The sequence below is a fragment of the Salvia miltiorrhiza genome, chromosome 8 (assembly GCF_028751815.1).
Source record: "Salvia miltiorrhiza cultivar Shanhuang (shh) chromosome 8, IMPLAD_Smil_shh, whole genome shotgun sequence".
In the NCBI taxonomy this organism is placed as follows: domain Eukaryota; kingdom Viridiplantae; phylum Streptophyta; class Magnoliopsida; order Lamiales; family Lamiaceae; genus Salvia; species Salvia miltiorrhiza.
In genome coordinates this window covers 35,107,437-35,127,824 of record NC_080394.1, presented here as the reverse complement: position 1 = coordinate 35,127,824, position 20,388 = coordinate 35,107,437, and the positions used below count along the sequence as shown (strand labels likewise).

General features: G+C 43.5%; 2 protein-coding genes across 2 annotated transcripts; both read right to left on the bottom strand.

Moving 5' to 3' along the window:
- Positions 1-766: 766 nt before the first annotated feature.
- On the bottom strand, positions 767-4,433 carry LOC130997920 (glucomannan 4-beta-mannosyltransferase 9-like). Its single transcript, XM_057923348.1, has 9 exons — positions 3,656-4,433; positions 3,474-3,572; positions 3,141-3,393; positions 2,297-2,407; positions 2,073-2,209; positions 1,870-1,983; positions 1,565-1,764; positions 1,289-1,483; positions 767-1,202 (listed from the first exon to the last, which is right to left on the bottom strand). The coding sequence occupies exons 1-9, from the start codon at positions 3,974-3,976 to the stop codon at positions 1,043-1,045; spliced, it is 1,590 nt and encodes a 529-aa protein (XP_057779331.1). The 5' UTR covers positions 3,977-4,433; the 3' UTR covers positions 767-1,042.
- An 8,930-nt stretch (positions 4,434-13,363) lies between these two features.
- Positions 13,364-17,694, bottom strand: LOC130997919 (uncharacterized). Its single transcript, XM_057923347.1, has 2 exons — positions 17,450-17,694; positions 13,364-17,017 (listed from the first exon to the last, which is right to left on the bottom strand). Exon 2 carries the CDS (start codon positions 16,928-16,930, stop codon positions 15,431-15,433), a length of 1,500 nt encoding a protein of 499 aa, XP_057779330.1. The 5' UTR covers positions 16,931-17,017; positions 17,450-17,694; the 3' UTR covers positions 13,364-15,430.
- Between the last annotated feature and the right edge of the window lie 2,694 nt (positions 17,695-20,388).

Sequence of the window (20,388 nt, the reverse complement as noted above, 5' to 3'; positions counted from 1 at the left end):
AAATGATTTTATAATTGTGTTAATGATTATTACTCCCTCCGTCCCAATAGTAATGTCCCACTTTCTTTAATGGGGCGTTCCAATACAAATGTCTCATTCCATTTTTGGCAATATATTAACTCTCTATATCTAATATTTAAATAATTTCCATCAACCCACTTTATCTACTTTTTACACATTTTTTAATCTCCGTGCCCAAAAGCTATGAGACAATACTATTAGGACGGAAGGAGTATTTATTTTAAATTATTTTTTATTTGATAATTAATTTTTACAAAGAAAAACTGATCTCCGTGTTCTGAGTTGAAAGTCCGGCTCTGATAACACCAGTCAGTCTAATTTTTCCTGCATCATGGAACAGTTCTTTCATATTGGTTTTGGTGTTGATATATTTTATTGTTCTTGTAATGAAACTCACAACTGCCTAAACAGAGAGTTGTTTCTCTACAACTGCATTCAATTTTCTGATCATCATTATTTAAAGCAGCAGTTGGGTAAAAATAATCTGTTATTAATTGCATCTCCCATTAATCCCAGTAGGTGAAAGCAATAAATTTCTACAGTAAAATTGCTCTCTGTTTTTTGTTTTGTTTTATTTGTTTAGAATTTTATTTTTAGAAGGATTGGGATGTCTGTTTGGTATATACAGTTGAGTGTGAGCAAGGCATTATCTTATTGCTCCACTCCACCCGTCAAGAAGTTGACCATTTCTGCTGTTTTTCAGTCTTCTTGCAGACAACCTTGAATCCACAAACAACCAGAAAAAGAAAACTAAAAAACCATATTATTTTCAATTTTTCTGTGATCAACGTTTATAATATACACAAGCAAAAACAAAATTCCACAACAACTCTGAGCTCCAACTCTTATGCTTGAACCTAAAAGAATACACTCACTTTCTACATGTAAGAAAGAACTCTAATGACAGAGCAGTATACAAGAGCAAAAGAGAAAAGAAGAGAAAGTGAAGCAAGAACTTGGAAACCCCTTAGTTTCCAAATTTAGCAAAACACTAATCGAAGCAAGCAATGAACCGTTGGTCTCAAGCTGGGACGAAGGTGCCAACGTAGCCGAATCCCATGACGAAGAAGGCCGTTGCCTGGACAAAGAGGTATATGAAGAAGTGGTTTTTCCCGAATGCAATGTCGTAGCAGCCACAGAAGAAGAGGTAGCAACCAGTAGCAAGCTCTAGCAAATGGATTCTGTTTGGGCGAATAATAGCTATCAGATTCTTGCAGCTAATGCTAAAAATGGCCAAAGAAATGCATATATTGATCACAAAATGTACCTATCTCCAATCCTAAACCGAGGTTTCTTGAAGGCCTTGAGTGCTGATTTCAACCTAAGGGCGTCGCCAAGTTTCTCAGTGACAATCCACTCGTTCACTCTCCCGGCCTCAAGCAACCCAATCATAGTGGCCTTGGCGCGGTGCAGTGACATCACGTTCTCGAAGAGGATCCAGAAAACAAGCAAATGGAGTGACCTACACATTCAAAACTCTCATAACATCAAACAAACCAAGTGAAATGAAACATAGACCAACTCGAGCTGCAAGAAATGGGACCTCGGAGTTCCAACTGCGTTGAGGAGGGTGATGATGGCAGGGATGTAAACTGCGCCCCATTTTGGGATCTCAACTTCGGGCACCAACATGGTAGCAGGCAGCACGATGCAGTAGAATACGAACGTGACTATATGGGCTACTATCTTCCTTATGAAGAAGAAGCTGTATATGACATGAACCTTCTTCCACAATGACACTTTCTGCAAATAAACAGATGTACTCGTTTGATCAGCTGTCCCAATCCATATCCATATCCATATTCTCAAAGGATTGAGAGAGAAAGAAAGGGAGATATATTAATCAACCTTGTTTCTTATAATCTCAGACAACATCTTCCTAAACAGATTTGCAGGGCCACATGACCAACGATGTTGTTGGTATCTATACGCCTTGAACGTGCTAGGCAACTCGTTTTTCACCTGCAACAACAACATCTCAGTATTGATCATCACATCATTTTATTTGCAATCATCAAAGAAGAAAAAATTGTTCATGCTTCATTTAGTACCTCTAGAGAGCCAAGATACAAGAATTTCCATCCTTTAAGACTAGCACGAACGGCCAAGTCCATATCCTCAACCGTGGTACGATCTTTCCATCCTCCTGCCTCCTCGATTGCTGCAATCCTCCACACACCAGCAGTTCCTTCAAACATCATAGGTTTCTGTTAGTATCACAGTATTCATAATTCATGCAATATTACAATCATCTAATTTGGGAGTGTGTGATTACCATTAAAGCCAAAGAAAGCATATGTGGATGAGCCTACTTCTTGTTCCACTGTGAAATGATAGTCTAGCGACATTTCTTGCATTCTCGTCATCAAGCATTCATTGGCATTCACTGCGCAAGAGAATTATTTCTCATTATTATCTAATCCTAGTTAAATTAAAGAGCAGCATAATTAGTGATTAGGAATTAGGACCGGTAGAAGAATATAAGAAAAGTAAATGCCGATGGAAATGAATGAAGGCTGTCGGTAGATGAAGATTGCGGTCCACCACACTCATACAAGCCCTCAGCACATGCAATTGCTGGCTGGGACAAAGGACAAAAATACCCCTTGTCCATTCCATAACTAAAAAAAGAGGCACTCCCTTTTGGAGAATGAAAGATTTACTATTTCCACCAACACAAGAAAAACGCAGCAGGTTTTTTTTTCCCAGATGGAAAAAGCTAGAAAGGATAATAAAGTCAATCCACGAGTAATCCCTCACTCAGTTTTCACTATCAAAACCTCTTTGAACCAAAATCACTTTTTAGGACAACCTACAGTTGTACTTCCATTACAACATTAGACACAACATATTTTCCCCCACCACACCATCATAAACCTGGAAATTAGCACTTTTAGATGTTACAGGTCAAAAATTCAATGGTCATCAACCCTTTATGTTTTCAACTCCAAAAAACACACCTACACCTGCCGAATCCACACCAAGAATTGGTGATTTTGAGTGGTGGATACACAGTCACTTTCAGTAGTATTATTATACTAACAGCGTTGTCACCGACAGTCTCTAAACACGAATCCTTAAAAATGTGATTAACACGTGATTAAAATGAATGCACATACCAAACTTCCAGCGAGCTTGGACGAGGGCGAGCTCGGGGTTGTGGACGAGGAAAGGGATGGTTCGCCACAGGAAATCCGGCTCCGGCTGGAAATCCGCGTCGAATATTGCCACGTAATCGCACTGTTTGACGTATGAGCGCTTCAGCCCTTCTTTGAGAGCTCCGGCTTTGTATCCATTTCTGTTGTCTCGAATTTCGTATTTGATGTTTATCCCTTTGCTCGCCCATCTCTGGCACTCCATTTCCACCATATTCTGTTGCATTATATTCTCTATCAGCCTCACCGCTGATGCACAATTCGAACCGTTGATTTGAGATTTTCGGAAATACGTACCTTGGTCGTGGAGTCGGTTGAATCATCGAGAACTTGGACTATGATTCGATCGGACGGCCAGGATAGGCCGCATGCAGCTCCGATCGAAAGCTGATAGACCTGCTCTTGGAAAAATGCAGTGGAATAGAAATGAGGACAAAATCATGCGGATTTGGAGTAATTAATTAATTAATAAAACGAACCTCTCTTTCGTTGAACATTGGGATTTGGACGAGAACCATGGGGTATGCGGAGTTGCCGTGCTCCAAATCGTCCTTCAATGGCTCCCATTTGTATCTCTTATCAGGTTTCCGGCCGAAGATTTTGACGAGTGTGATGACGACGGCCATGTACACCCTCTCGATGAACAGCATGGCCGACATTGCCAAGCACAGGACCACCGCGATGTTGAGCAGCGGCACGATCAGCGGCGCCTTGATCTGGCCCCAAATTATCAGGAATTGCTCCGTCATGTCGTCATGGACGCCGGAGAATGTCTCCGGCAGCACCGTCGCCCGCTCCATTTCCTCTGTTTTTTTGGTTTAGGAGAAATGGAGGAGGACGTGGTGTGGAAAATCGAGATCTGTTGCGAGGGTATATATATAGCCTTTGCTTTAACTCTCCTTTGCGAAAAGCGCAAGAATATATTTCTTTTGATTTTGCTTCTGTGAGACGCAAAAACAAATGGGAAAAAGAGCTGCGATATGTCAGAAGACACTTGCTCCAGACCTCCCTAAACTCTGTGATCCTTTATGATGAATTAAACATGAATGCAGCTCTCTCTTTATTATTTTCGCCTATTGTTCAAAACGGCCAGAAAAACTTGTTCTCTGGCCTTCGTGAGGAATGCAGGTCCTGCTGGAAACGATAGGGAAAGGTAATGGAGAAAGAGAGAAGTTAAACAGAGGAAATGAGGAGAGGGAAAGTTGAAGGAGTGGTGAGGAGAGAGAGAGAAAGAGAGAACCTCTTTATAGAAGTTCTATTTTGGCTTTCATGTTTAGGTTGGTTATGCATAAATATTTTATAATTAATCTTATTTTACATATTCGGTTAGTAGTATATTTTTCCCCTCCTACTCTTTGTTTAACAAAGTCATTCAACTACTAATGAACTTGGCGGTTTCAAAGAGCCGTGAAAACAACTCTCTAACTGCAAAATTTCCGCCGGTGATTTTCCGGCTACATTTATTTTGCTGATATACAATACAATTGACAGATAGATAATTAACTGTGCAGTAATTAATGCAACGGTCAATTAAAGTTAATTACTAGTATTCAAATTCGTTTGAGAGTGAACAGATGCTAAGTGGTCACATTTTTAAAATAAAACTAAGATTTAGTTATAGTGTATTGTTCACATTCTAATTATTTTTTTGTAGTATTTTTTATAAAAATAAAAGGTACAAAAAAAAAGTAGGTACAATATCGATAATACAATTAAAAAAAAAACTAAATCCTACTTTTATTTAAAAATAAATAAAATTAATTAATTTTTTTTATTAAACTAATCTGTGAGCGGCTCAAAATACGAGCGTTCATTTGATAGGAGGATATGCTATTTGAGCGTATTTGGGTAGTTGTTTGTGTTTTTATTTTCTTTTTGCCTTTCTTTTGGTCGTAGCTCAGACTTTTGATAAATCAATTAATCGAATAAACTAATTAAGTGACAAGAAGTTGTACTGTTGTCCTCTTAAAAACTCCAACTCTAACGACATATGATATAAGTATTAATTTAAGGTTAACTAACTAATTTAGATTCTTTATTAGATTGTTTAATATTATCCGACATTCCAGTGTGAGAAAAGAAATCATGTCCTGATTCAAACACAGATTAGAAAGGGAATAAAAATTAAATAATTAGACAATCTGAGATATGATGGCGATGACTTGATTATTATGAAATTATTAAAAAATAAATAAAACACACAAACCCGCACACACTGATCATAATACAGCAAAAGATAGATTGGCAAATTGACACTGTTAAACAATGCAAAAGAAAAAGAAAAGAAAGTAACGTTCAACAATATCCTCAGTAACTAAAAGGAAGCATTTATATCCTGTTGTCCAAGAGGTCACAGGTTCGAATACTCTCGGCTACAATAACCACTAGGTGGGGTGTGTGTGGTTTGTATTATTTATAATGTAATTTCATCAAAAAAAAAAAAAAAAAAAGGAAGCATTTATTATACTAATGAAGCTCGTCATTCATATAAAGACCTGTAATGCTATATTCATGGGTAATAATTAATATACTTTTTATTGAGTATGATTAAGATTATCTTTTTGAACTAATTAGTATGATTAAGATTTAGGATTTGAAATGAGTGGATTTGGAGAGAGGCAGAACTGGATATTTTACATTAATATCTCTTTATTGAACTTGCTGTAACGAATTTTTCTAGTGCAATTTTGTTTCTTCTTATAATTCGATTATTATAACTGAAAAGTGAGAGATACAATTAACAACATTTAATTTACTTTGAGTTTGAGCAAGCATACAACAGTGATAATATGATTATTTATCTATGTATATAAAATACTAACAAAATATGTATATTAGGAGGGTAAATAGAAATTGATCTGAACTATAATGAACTTTTTTTTTTTTTTTGATCAATAAAAAATTCATTAAAAAACTGGGGTGGTACTAGGAGTACCAAAAACATCAAACAAGTGGTGCAAACTCGTTGGAGCACCACAAAGTAAAAGAAACATTGAACTCGACCACATGGAATATTTTGTTCCAGCTCCAAAGCCTCCCTTTGACCTCATTAACAAGATTGGACACCTCCCAATTCTTGTTCTCAAACCTACTCTCATTCCTATACTTCCAGATCAGCCAAACAGTCCCAATCCAAAGAGCTTTAAGGAAGTTCTTGTTTCTTTTACCTCTTCCTCCTCCAATGAAAGATATGAAATGATCTTCGACTTTTTGTGGTTTAGCCGTTTCCATTCCAATCCATTGATGGATTTTGTCCCACACGCGATCGACTTTCGGACAATGGAGAAAAGAATGTTCAGATGTTTCCTCCCTCCACACACATGCATTGCACCACTGTTCTTCGGCTGAGATAAGGACATTCCTTTTGAGAAGGTTTTCGCAGGTTGGCAGCCTGTTACAAATGCTTCTCCAAGCTGTCACTCTGGCTTTGTGAGGAGCCGGTGCCGTCCACATTTGGGCACTAGCTACAATGTGTCTCCCAAAATGATCACCTTCCGCCTTTGCGCACTCCTCATAGGCCGCTTTAGTCGAGAAGTTCCCCCCCGCTGCGTTCTTCCAGCTCCAGCCGTCCATAAGTTCTAGGCAAGGAGAAAGCGTCCCAATGACTGACATCAAATTTTCCTCCATCTCCTTCTCCATCTCCCTCAGCTCCCTTCGCCACTTGAGATCCCACACCCATCCTTCCTCTGTCCATTCCCCAGCCTCCTGCACATTACCATCTTTAAAGAGACTAAGATTAAAAAGTCTAGGGAAGAGGATCTTGAGTTGGCTGTTCCCCACCCACGTCTCACCCCAAAAACTGACCTCTCTACCATTCCCCATAATCCTTTGAATATTGCCACTAAACCACTTTTCTTCCTCCCTCCCTGCTCTCCCAACAATTTTCGACCACCATCCCTTCATCCCGCCCCTTTTCTCCACCCTCCACTCCCCTCCCACCCCTCTTGACAAATCCCCGTACAAGGATTTAATCACCCTGACCCACAGCGCCTCCCTCTCGACCAAGTACCTCCACACCCATTTTAACACCAAGACCTTGTTAAACCATTCAATGTTTCGAAAGCCCAATCCCCCTTGAAGCTTGTCGACACACATGTCTTTCCATTTGAACCAAGCAATAGACCTAGACACGCCACTTCCCCCCCACAAAAATTTTCCAAAAACGGAGTTGAGGTCGTGAATTACCGATTTAGGAATGAAGGAAAAAGACAATTGAAACACTGGGATGGCTTGAAGGACCGACTTCACAAGAACGATACGCCCTGCCAAAGAAAGAGATTTCTTCTTCCAACCTCTGATTTTCCTCAACACTTTTTCCACGACGCAACTCCATTCCACACTGCTATTCATCCGTCCCCCTACCTTGATACCGAGATAATTGAAAGGAAGAGATCCCTCCTTACAGTTGAGAAAACCTGCCCACCTCCTTAAACACACATTCTCGACACCAACTGCCATCAAGTTGCTCTTGTCGAAGTTGATTTTGAGCCCTGAAAGGAATTGGAAGAGAAGAAGGATCCTTTTAATAAAAGTCACATTCCCCTCGTTAGCTGCCAACAGGAAGATTGTGTCATCTGCATATTGAAGATGCGACACAGAAATTTTATCCATCCCTAGAACAGCCGGAGCCACGAGCTGGAGATCAGTAGCTCTCTCCATCAGGGCATTTAACCCTTCGGCGATGACTAAAAAGAGGAAAGGGGACAACGGATCCCCCTGCCTAAGACCTCGTTCCATTTTGAATACACCTGTGGATGATCCGTTCACCAGCACGCTGCCTGACGCCGAATCGAGGCATCCCTTCACCCAATCCCGCCATTTCTGATCGAAGTTCATACGACCGAATAAAGCATCAAGAAAATCCCATTGAACGGAGTCGTAAGCTTTAGCAAAATCGATCTTGAAGAAAATACGACCAATCTTCTTTTTCTTTGCTTCCGCAATTGCTTCGTTGAGAATAACCACTCCATCAAGAATGAACCGACCTTTGATAAAAGCGCACTGTTTGTCCGAGATAATAGACCCCATCACCATTTTCAGCCTCCCTGCAAGGATTTTTGCAATGATTTTGTATAAGCTATTGATCAGTGAGATTGGTCGGAACTCATCCAGCTTCTCTGCCCCTTCCTTCTTCGGGATAAGTACAATGAACGAAGTATTGCTTCCTTTGGGGATCCTCCCGTTCTCGAAAAACTCTTTCAGAACTTGGAGAAGATCATCCTTTACTGTCGACCATGCATTCTTCCAGAAGGAGAACGTGAACCCATCTGGACCAGGACTCTTGTCGCCACCACAGCTCCACACCGCCTCCTTGATCTCCTCCAAATCGAACTCCCTACACAGCCAATTGCGCTCCTCATCAGAGAGTTTTTTCTTGAGGAAGTCATTGGGGAGGTTTGGCAGATTCCGTGTCCTTTTTTTGAAGAAGACTTCGAAGTGTTCCCGGACTTTGGATTTGACCTCCACTGGATTAGACACCCACTGATTTCCAAAGTATAATCCCAAGATTTCATTCTTTTTCCTTATCCCAAGAATCGCTCGGTGATAGAATCCCGTGTTAAGATCACCGCTTTTGAGCCACCGAACCTTGGCTTGCTGTTGCAAGACCCTTTGTTTGTCTTTCAGCTGTAGGAAAATATTCGCTTGGATTTCATTTCTTCGAATGATTTCAGACTCCTCAATTCCATACTCTTCATCTTTCTGGTCAAGAGCTTGCAATTCAATCTTCAAAACCTGTATCCTTTCATCAATATTCCCAAAAGTGGATTTATTCCATTCTTTCAGTTCCGTTTTCAGTTTCTTCAATTTTTCACTGACCACGAAGCATCTCCATCCCGTCATTCCGTTCGCCGTCCACACTTTCCTAACCTGTTGTTCAAACTCCGGATGTGTCCCCCACACATTGAGGAATCTGAAAGGCCTTGGTCCCCAATCTTCTACTTTTGACACCAAAACAATAGGGCAATGATCCGAAATGGTGCGCTGCAGACCACGTCCCATCGACCCCTCCCATTGACGCAGCCACGCGTCGTTAACCAGAAACCTATCCAGTTTACTTTTACACATCCCATTCGGCTTATACCACGTAAATTTTCGCCCTTGGGATCTGATTTCTGTAAGGCCGCTATCACCAATAAAACTGTCGAAGGTTCTTGCATCTGCTGCCCCATAAGAATCCCCACTTCCAACTCTTTCTTCCCGCTTCCGCACTGCGTTAAAATCCCCCATCACACAGACACCGCGATCGGCATTTTGTTCCACTATATTTTTTATAACATCCCAAAGTCTAGATTTCTCTTCCGAACCAACTGGTGCATAGACATTAATGATGCAGCACACAACATCATCTTGAACCCATTTTCCATTCACCACCACAGCCCCGCTGACGTCCCATTTGCTAGAAGCTTGGAAAACGTTTTTATTCCAAGCACTAACCAAACCACCAGACCGCCCTTCAGAATTCCGAACCACAAGATCAAAATTATCAATACCCCACCAAGAGTTACACACCGAGGAATCAAACTCAGTCATTTTTGTTTCTTGAAGGCAACAAAAGTCAATCTTTTGCATTTTGACAATCTCACTAACATCTTTCTGTTTCCCAATACTCCCAAGGCCCCGAATGTTATATGAAAGAAAATTCATGGACACTTACTTGGTTTACTCCCAGCTTCTGTCCTCACGCTGCCTTCCTCTTGGCCCTTAATTTGCGCTGCCATCTCCTGATCTGTAAGTTGGCTTGAAAGCCCCAAAGTTTTCCCTAATTTCCAAATTTCCAAACTTTCGGTTTCTATATCCGCAATGAAGTTTCTCCATCCGTTATTTTCTCCCTGTATTTGGCACACCTTCTTCGATTTCTTGCTCTGTTTCTTTTTGTTATTTTCGAGAGCTTTACCAGCTGTTTCTTTCTCGGTGATATCCTGAAGAAAAAGACTTCTCTCCTCATCTTCTGACTGTCGTGGTTGGCCCTCGCGTTCTTTGTCTTTCTCCGATCCAGACTCGGCTGAAAGCCTCGTTTCTTTTGCAAAAACTTGACAGGATGAACTCTCTCCCACCTGACCTCCCACAAATCCATCTTCCCTTCCCACTGTGACTTCTTCCACAAAAAGAGACACTGATTTTCCACTTGTTTGGGGGCTCGGGGAGACGAAACCGCAAGAGTCAAAAAAGGGTTGGGCCGAAAATGCTTCCTTATCTCCTAGGCCACTCTGTAGATGATGTGGGCCTTCCTCTTCTTTACTGGACTGCTCTTCGGTTGGGCCCTCGGTTCTACCCCCCTCACACAATGTTGGAATCGAAGAGACTGTTTCTTGGGACAAAGAAACGCTGCTGCTTTTGAAAAAATGCTTTTCGTCATCCTCGATAATAGCATCTGCCGGCCCCATTGAGACATCCTCCGAAGACCAATCTGAGTCCGATTCCGTGCTCTCCTCCTCCGCCTGACATCTGACGCAGAGATTGGGTGCATCTCGGACCTCCTCGACACGCATTTTGAAACACGTCCCCTCGATCACGCAATCCAAAATTCTATCGCATGAATGGAGGCCCGTGGCAACCTGAATGAAGGCTTCATCGAACTTTTCCTTTGTCGCGGTGCCTTCATGAATTTTACGAACCACACCAAAGCTAGCACATGCATCGTTGAAGAAACGAGGATTCCATGCATGTAAAGGCACACCCACCCATTTGGTCCAGACCACTCTTTGATGCGCAACATCGCCAATCTTCCATTTCCTACTCCACGAGAACCAGAACCGAAACCATTCGTCCATCTCTTTAAGGATTTCTTCAGTTGGATCTCCGCATGCACTCTGAATGAGAACGAGATTCCCTCCAATTGTCGTAACTTTCAGTTTCCCCGAACATTCTCCCATGATTTCGTCTTTGACCTCTTCCCACAAGAACTCCTTTTTCAGAAGACCGGTAACCGCCCCCTGTATCCAAGCTTTCTCCTCATCCGTTGGCTTGAAATGAAGTACTTCTTCCGCTCGTGTCTCCTTTCCTTCGTTCCCCGTGAGAATATCTTTGAAGGAAATTCCAGCTTTCCTGTCCGCTCTCTCAAAAACACGTGCTTTCTCTTGACTCTTATCAGGCTTCGGATCCTCCCGCCTTTCAGCCCTCAGTTCTCTCTCAAACCTTGGTTTATAGACCCTGATTTTATAGCTGCCGATCCATAGCGTGTTAAGATCCGCAAGCAACTTATCGGGAAAACTCACCCCCCCGAACCTAACAAAACCGAAAGCTTTCCCACGCAAATCCCTCTTTTTTGGACAAACAACTTCGGTAGGTTCCAAGACCGTGGCAAACTTTCTTCTCAGGAAATCCGCGCTGCAGCCGTCTGGCAAATTGTTGACGAAGAAAGTGGTGATCGCCTTATCCCTCCCATTCCACTCTCCCCTCGTCGATTGCCGCCCAAACCTACCACCATCTGTTCCATTAAAGGTTCTTCTCGAACTGAGGCTTGTGTTCCTAGGGTTTGGGTATCTTTGGTGTCTTGTCGGAATTCTCTCGGAAAAAGGTTGGCCAGCCCTTCGTTTTCTCACCTCTCTCCATTCCATTTAAACCACCAATGAATTTGACAGCAGATAAAATCACATCGACTCAATCCAATTTCACAGAACCAAACATAACATCCAAGCAGTTGAGAAACGTATTCGAAACCGAACCGAAGAGAGGCGTAGAAGGTTCTCAAGATCTGGGAGAAACCAGAGCACAATCAGTTTTCTGGAAGCACAATCGGCATCGGAAAGAGAAGACAAGAAAAGAGAAGATCCGAGATTGGACAATCGCCGGTCTGCTGCTGTCTCAGATCTGCACGACTGCAGCTACGACTGTGTCAACTTGGCGACGGAGTTCTGCTTAGAGCCAATTGCTGGGTGTTGCAGGAACAGCGTCGGTCTGCTGCTGCGAAGGTCAGCTGGGAGCCGATCGGAGATCTGCTGGGAGCGGATTGCGCCGGTCTGCTGCTGCGAAGGTCTGGTCTGCTACTGTGAAGATCGGCGCCGATCTGCTACGGATGTCTGATGGATCTGCTACGAAGGTCTGCTGCTGTGTAGATCTGCTGGGAGCCGATCGGAAGTCTGCTGGGATCGGCTGGGTGTTGCAGGAACGGCGTCGGTCTGCTGCTTCTGAACTATAATGAACTATATCTATATGTGAAGAATATATGAACCCTCGTGTGCTTTGTACGTACCGCCACTTTACTATTTTCCCTACCTATCAATCCCTTATTTTTCCTTGTAAATTTTACTTTTCTATTACTCCCTCCGTCCCACTATAAGTGAGACCCCTTTTTTTGGCATGAAAATTAAAAAATGTGTATTTTATGTGTAGATGAAAAAGTGAAAAAGTGTTTAAAGGGTAAAACTTTTATTTAAAAAGAAAATTGTCTCACTTATGGTGGGACACCTAAAATAGAAAGAGTCTCACATATAGTGGGACGGATGGAGTATTTCACAACTCAAATATCCAAACCAAAAATAAATAGGGGACAAATATCCAAATTTTACATTCTACGTCTCACGCTTTTTGATGGTAGAAACTCATAATTAACCATGAACTTTTGCTTTACTCTTTGAACCATCAGCTATGAATGTATTAGTTAACACTAGTACTTCATTGGCCTTAGAGCATCTACAATGGGATGGGAGGTGCTTAAGTTGGTGGTCCCCACCTAAACACATCCCCTCTCTAATGCATTGGTGATTATGAAGGTGTTTAAATTCTCATTTCTACAAAATTTTCATTTCTAAACTTCTATGTTAAAATGTTTAATTTTCATTGAAATTAAAATTAAACATTACATTAAAAATAAAAATTACATAATTTAAATAAATAAAAAATAACATAATTTAAATAACTAAAAAAAATCTTAAACTATATGATTCCTTGACGCTTGAGCACCTCTTGGACTAAGTGGTTGTGTGCCATGCCAATTGAGCTCCTGTCATCTTCGAAGTATCCATGTTGATGATCTTCAAATCGAGCTCCTCCCTTTTCACCGCTGGTGAAACGAGAAACCAACACCTAATCTAGAAAGCTGTAAACGAGTAGTAAACGACACCGGATTTACGTGATTCGGTCGAGAAGACCTACGTCCACGGGGTGTTTTTGGGGTTTTTTCACTATACTCCAAGAGAATTACATTTTACAAGAGATGAATGAATAATAATGAGATGATCCCCCTCTAACCCACTCCTAAGTCTCTATTTATAAGCATGTAAATAATCCTTAGGGCCTCAAGCCCATTCCCTAAGATAATTGGGCTTAAGCCCCTTTAAGACATTGAAGGGTAAGATAGTAATTTCGGTTTTACGCGGGAGACCTCCCCGCGCTTTTAGTGACTCCTCTGGTGAAAATGTCTTCTCTGGCGAGGGCGTCTTCTCTGGCGATGTTGATGTTTCTGGCGGAGGTGACTCCTCTGGTAAGCACGACTCCTCTGGCGAGGATGACCTCTTTGGCAAACACGACTCCTCTGGCGAGGATGACCTCTCTGGCAAATACGCCTCCTCTGGCGAGGATGACCTCTCTGGCAAATACGCCTCCTCTGGCGAGGATGACCTCTCTGGTAAATACGCCTCCTCTGGCGAGGATGACTTCTCTGTCAGATGCGATTCCTCTGGCGAGGATGACTTCTCTGGTTTACACCATTTTCCTACTATGCACATATCACTCCTCATCAACCACTCCCCCCTAGTCTGGTTGAACCGGGTATTCTTCGTGTTCAACCAGCGAAGTATAATTAAAGCCAGCGCTGCGCTGTTTTCCTTAATCCCTGCAAATCATGAAGACATAAGAGTTTTAATATTATAAGAAAGCAAAGATAAGCATTTTTCCCTTGACTTTGGAATTGTAGTTCCAAGTTAGATTTCCTTCTTGTTTGTTGAATGTTGACAAAGATAAATAATTTCCATTTCTTTGGGCGCATAAGAAAACCAGCGCTGAGAATACCCCATATTGAATACTTTGCATAGATAAGCAATATGAATGCTTTGTGTTAGATAAATCAGAAGACCGTTGCAAGAATACCCGAATAACATAGGAAAGTCCATGTCGAAGTGAGAAATATGATACTCTGATCATGTGAGAAAACCCATCATAAATATTTATCGAGTCTGAACAATATACCCTGTTGTTGAGCGCGTAAGAAATCCAGCGCGTGAGAAGACCAATAGATAACAGTGGCACGCCCAAGAGGCGGCTTATTCCTCGCTGAGCAGCGATTAGAATAGATCAAAACAGCCCATAGAGCAGAGACGCAAAATAGTGTAGCCCGTAGAGTAGAACAGAGAAATACCCAGCACGATCAGAGCAGAGAAATGTTTATCAGCTCAGAGAACTGCCCGTCAGAACAGAGAAATACATATCAGATAAGAGAAATTCCCATCAGAATAGCCCGGTCAGAGCAGAGAAATACACCAGCCCAGTCAGAGCAGAGAAATACCCTTTCAGAGCAGCCCGGTCAGAGCATAGACATGCCCTTTCAGAGCAGAACATTAAAGTCATGGCGGAGCATTGAAATCCCGACAGAGGATTGAAATCCCGGTAGAGCATTGAAATCCTGACAGAGGATTGAAATCCCGGAAGAGCATTGAAATCCCGACAAAGGATTGAGATCCCGGTAGAGCATTGAAATCCCGACAGAGGATTGAAATCCCGGAAGAGCATTGAAATCCCGACAGACGATTGAAATCCCGGAAGAGCATTGAAATCCCGACAAAGGATTGAGATCCCGGTAGAGCATTGAAATCACGGACGGTGGCTGAGCATTGAGATCACGGACGGTGGCTGAGCATTGGGATCACGGACGGTGGCTGAGCATTGGGATCACGGACGGTGGCTGAGCATTGGGATCACTGCAGAGCAGTGAAATCACAGTAGGGCAGTGAAATCACGGCAAAGCAGTGAAATCATGGTAGAGCAGTGAAATCACGGCAGAGCGGCGAAATCACAGTAGAGCAGTGAAATCACGGCAGAGCAGTGAAATCACGGTGGAGTATTCCTCAGTTGCTTCCCTCCTTTGTATGCATTCCTTTGCTGCTTCCCATCCAAGCTTGAACACTCTGCGCGGAGCATGGAAGACCCGGGGGGGTGCAACCAACTTTCGCGGCTTACGATTGAAAGAACACCCTGCACGGAGCATGGAAAACCCGGGGGGTGTAACCAACTTTCGTGGCTTACGGTTAAAGCAACCTCTGCGCGGAGCATGGAAAACCCGGGGGGTGCAACCAACTTTCGCGGCTTATGATTAAGTGCTATCTCTGCGCGGAGCATGGAGGGCCCGGGTGGCACAACCAACTTTCGCGGCTTACGATTGAAAGAACACCCTGCACGGAGCATGGAAAACCCGGGGGGTGTGACCAACTTTCGTGGCTTACGGTTAAAGCAACCTCTGCGCGGAGCATGGAAAACCTGGGGGGTGCAACCAACTTTCGCGGCTTATGATTAAGTGCTATCTCTGCGCGGAGCATGGAGGGCCCGGGTGGCGCAACCAACTTTCGCGGCTTACGATTGTCAGGAACCTCTGCGCGGAGCATGGAAGGCCCGGATGGCACGACCAACTTTCGCGGCTTACGATTGACAGGAACACCCTGCACGGAGCATGGAGGACCCGGGGGGTGCCACCAACTTTCGTGGCTTACGGTTAAAGCAACCTCTGCGCGGAGCATGGAAAACCCGGGGGGTGCAACCAACTTTCGCGGCTTATGATTAAGTGCTATCTCTGCGCGGAGCATGGAGGGCCCGGGTGGCGCAACCAACTTTCGCGGCTTACGATTGTCAGGAACCTCTGCGCGGAGCATGGAAGGCCCGGATGGCACGACCAACTTTCGCGGCTTACGATTGACAGGAACACCCTGCACGGAGCATGGAGGACCCGGGGGGTGCCACCAACTTTCGTGGCTTACGGTTAAAGCAACCTCTGCGCGGAGCATGGAAAACCCGGGGGGTGCAACCAACTTTCGCGGCTTATGATTAAGTGCTATCTCTGCGCGGAGCATGGAGGGCCCGGGTGGCGCAACCAACTTTCGCGGCTTACGATTGTCAGGAACCTCTGCGCGGAGCATGGAAGGCCCGGATGGCACGACCAACTTTCGCGGCTTACGATTGACAGGAACACCCTGCACGGAGCATGGAGGACCCGGGGGGTGCCACCAACTTTCGTGGCTTACGGTTAAAGCAACCTCTGCGCGGAGCATGGAAAACCCGGGGGGTGCAACCAACTTTCGCGGCTTATGATTAAGTGCTATCTCTGCGCGGAGCATGGAGGGCCCGGGTGGCGCAACCAACTTTCGCGGCTTACGATTGTCAGGAACCTCTGCGCGGAGCATGGAAGGCCCGGATGGCACGACCAACTTTCGCGGCTTACGATTGACAGGAACACCCTGCACGGAGCATGGAGGACCCGGGGGGTGCCACCAACTTTCGTGGCTTACGGTTAAAGCAACCTCTGCGCGGAGCATGGAAAACCCGGGGGGTGCAACCAACTTTCGCGGCTTATGATTAAGTGCTATCTCTGCGCGGAGCATGGAGGGCCCGGGTGGCGCAACCAACTTTCGCGGCTTACGATTGTCAGGAACCTCTGCGCGGAGCATGGAAGGCTCGGATGGCACGACCAACTTTCGCGGCTTACGATTGTCAGGAACCTCTGCGCGGAGCATGGAAGGCCCGGATGGCACGACCAACTTTCGCGGCTTACGATTGTCAGGGACCTCTCTGTTCTGGTTGGGTGTGACCCCTCTGCTCTGGTGAAGCATGATCCCTCTGTTTTTCCCTTGACTTGCTGAGAAGCAATTTTTGAATTTGAAAATTGGGGACTACGGGTATACACCCTACTCCCCCCTCTGGTGACATGTGCAATACTCTGTTATGAACATGTTAAGTGTGTGTGTGTTTGGTGCTCATGCTTGTGATGATTGTGAGAGAGTTAGCACAACTACAGTTCCTAAGTAACATAATTCAAGTTGCAGTTCAAGCCCTAGCACATATGCAGAAGGTGTGCAGCTTCGTATACTTAGTCAATTCATAATCCAGCCCTAGGCACATATGCAGAAGGTGTGCAGCTTCCAAGACATAATTACTATTGCATAAATCCCAGCACAGATCATATAAGTCATGGTTTTGCCCAAGTAAAGAAATAGAATATTTCCCAAATCCCTATCATGCTTACATGTTCCCATAAAAATACCCTAAGATCATAACTTTGCATAGTGATAAAACAGAATACTCCCCAATCATGCTCACATGCTTCCACGAGACAAAGTTCAGCGAAGTACCTGAATTACCACTTACAAGTGGATTAGCTTTTCGTGTTATGATGATTACCATACTTGTTCAAGTTTTTTCCCAAAGCTGTTTATCATGTGCTGTAAGAACTCTTGAACGAGAATATTAGTAAAACATGAGAGCCCCTTGAGACAGGGCTGCAAAGAGAATTCGAACACTAGATTATATAATCCATTGCCACAACTTGATTCCCATATTCGTATACCGACGAATTCATTCAAATTTCAAATCCCATCAAAGATCGTATAAATCATGATTTTGCCCAAACGATAAAATATCACATTATCCCAATCATGCTCCTCCCATTGATAGAGTTCAGCGAAATACCTGAATTACCACTTACTAGTGGGTTACCCTGTTTTACATTATGGTATTTACCATAATTGTTCAAATCATTCCCCAAATTTGTTTATCCTGTGCTACAAAAATTCTTAAGCACATATATATTAGTAAAATATGAGAGCCCTTTCAGGACTGAAAACCAATTATACAGAGGATAGGAAACCTTTGCCCGTATAGTTTAGTGTCACCAATTTATTTCATTATTCTTATCATAACAAATCTTTTCACATCCTCAAAATCAAGCAGTACGTATCAAATGCTAAATTTATAGCTTGTTATTTATAAAAATGAATCAAAACAAGGGATAGACAAAACCATTACCAAAGTGGTCCACTCTAATTAGCATAACATCAGCATATCCCCGTTGTTGGGATCAAGAAAAATACAAGTCTCAATAAAGGGAAAGCTGTGAATCCCTGATGCTTTCAACAGAAAAACTAAACTCCAAACCAAATAACGGGAGAGTAACATGTCAAATTCCAAATAGAAAAATATTGTAAATCAGCAACGAGATAGATTTCCTCACAGACTCAATAGGCTTAAATGCAGTGAGTGATTGTTTAAACATGGTCAAAAATAAAGGGAGGGCAACAACTCAACTGTTATCACAATATCACCACTATGAACACGTAACAATTCATGAAGTAATCCCAAAGGCTAGCCATAATCCGATAACAGATAGAGTATAAACACTGCAGAGAAGATCTAAAGGCAGAACTACCCTTCGATTTGATCGTGCTCCATTTGCACAATCTAACAATAAACGTTCACAAGCAGCAGTGGAATTAAGCTTTAATGTAGTAGACGGTTACCCCCATACTCAGCAGTAGCGAAACCAGAGCGGAGCTATTGGCCCGCGGTTGACGGTGGAAAAACTCGATTCGAACAGAAATCATGGTTCTGGTTCGTCGCCCGATTTTGTGCAATTTACCTGCATCGTATTTCTTCCATCTAGAGCAACATCCTTGTTGAATCTGCCTTTAATCAGCAGCCCCTAATTTTGATGGCCAGCCCTGTATTCTCTCAGTGAACAGCAGCTATGAATCGAGAAAGAAACTCGATGATCTCAGTGGTGGAATCGATGAAGATGAACTCCCTGCCCAGAATCCCAATTGAGAGATTTCCCAGCAGAGGAATGCTCGCCCTTTCCCAGGATGAATTAGACGCTGCGGTCGAAAGAGATAATAAGCAAAATAAATAAATGAAAAGCAAGTGAATGACCTTGTCATGAAACTAATGGAGAAAAATCTCAACTAAATAGAAACCATCCCTTTTAAATTCACGAGGTCCTTCGCCGGCGTGATTCCGGTCAGTCATCAGCGCGATTCCGCCATGGAAAAGGTGCGCTGCAGAGCTTGAACGTCCGGTGGAGGGCGGCGGAGAAGACGCTCGACCGGTGGAGTGCGGAGCCGCGGCAGAATCTACAGCGGAGTCCGACGAAACCGCGATCTGGAGGCGACGGCATCACTTTGATTTTTCCCCTAATTTGCAGATCTTCGAGAAGATTAGCTGAGATCATGGAGATCCCCATCAGACTAAGCCTTAGCTGCGAGAACCCCTCCCTGGTGCTGTGTTGAAATTCGGATGCCCTATTAGAGTAAATGAAATTGAAAAGAGCTCCATCCCTGAATCTCCCCAAATCGATCTGGATTTTCCCAAAGGAAATTGGATGGTGGATCAGAAAATCTCATAAGAAGACTGAGCGGCCACTAATCTGGAAAACCTCAAGATCCTCCTTCCCCGTAAAAGATCGGATCGGACCTCCTCTTGCTGAAGTCTGGAAACCCCCCCCAATCGATCTGCTCCCTTTTTTTTTTTGCGATGAACAGTATCTCTCCATTTTTTTTTTTTTTTGTAAGCTCGCCGGAACTCACGACGTAGCTCCGATCCTTTCCCACAGACGGCGCCAGTTGGTGAAACGAGAAACCAACACCTAATCTAGAAAGCTGTAAACGAGTAGTAAACGACACCGGATTTACGTCCACGGGGTGTTTTTGGGGTTTTTTCACTATACTCCAAGAGAATTACATTTTACAAGAGATGAATGAATAATAATGAGATGATCCCCCTCTAACCCACTCCTAAGTCTCTATTTATAAGCATGTAAATAATCCTTAGGGCCTCAAGCCCATTCCCTAAGATAATTGGGCTTAAGCCCCTTTAAGACATTGAAGGGTAAGATAGTAATTTCGGTTTTACGCGGGAGACCTCCCCGCGCTTTTAGTGACTCCTCTGGTGAAAATGTCTTCTCTGGCAAATACGCCTCCTCTGGTGAGGATGACCTCTCTGGCAAATACGCCTCCTCTGGCGAGGATGACCTCTCTGGTAAATACGCCTCCTCTGGCGAGGATGACTTCTCTGTCAGATGCGATTCCTCTGGCGAGGATGACTTCTCTGGTTTACACCATTTCCCTACTATGCACATATCACTCCTCATCAACCGCGGCGATTGTTTTTTTGGCTTCGGCGATGCCAACAGTTTGGATTGCATGTTCCTTCATTTCGGTAGCGACTTTTTCAAGTGCCTCGGTGTACGACGTCTATGTGGAAGAGGCTTTCCCCTTCTTCCCCCTCGTCGTGATACTCA

Excerpts from the sequence above, each read along its gene's own strand:
- LOC130997920 (XM_057923348.1), bottom strand. The coding sequence starts at position 3,976 with ATGGAGCGGGCGACGGTGCTGCCGGAGACATTCTCCGGCGTCCATGAC. Across the intron at positions 3,573-3,655 it reads CAATGTTCAACGAAAGAGAG|GTCTATCAGCTTTCGATCGG; the intron begins GTTCGTTTTATT and ends TTCCAAGAGCAG. Across the intron at positions 1,203-1,288 it reads CGGTTTAGGATTGGAGATAG|AATCCATTTGCTAGAGCTTG; the intron begins GTACATTTTGTG and ends TCGCCCAAACAG.
- LOC130997919 (XM_057923347.1), bottom strand. The coding sequence starts at position 16,930 with ATGCTTCACCAGAGCAGAGGGGTCACACCCAACCAGAACAGAGAGGTC.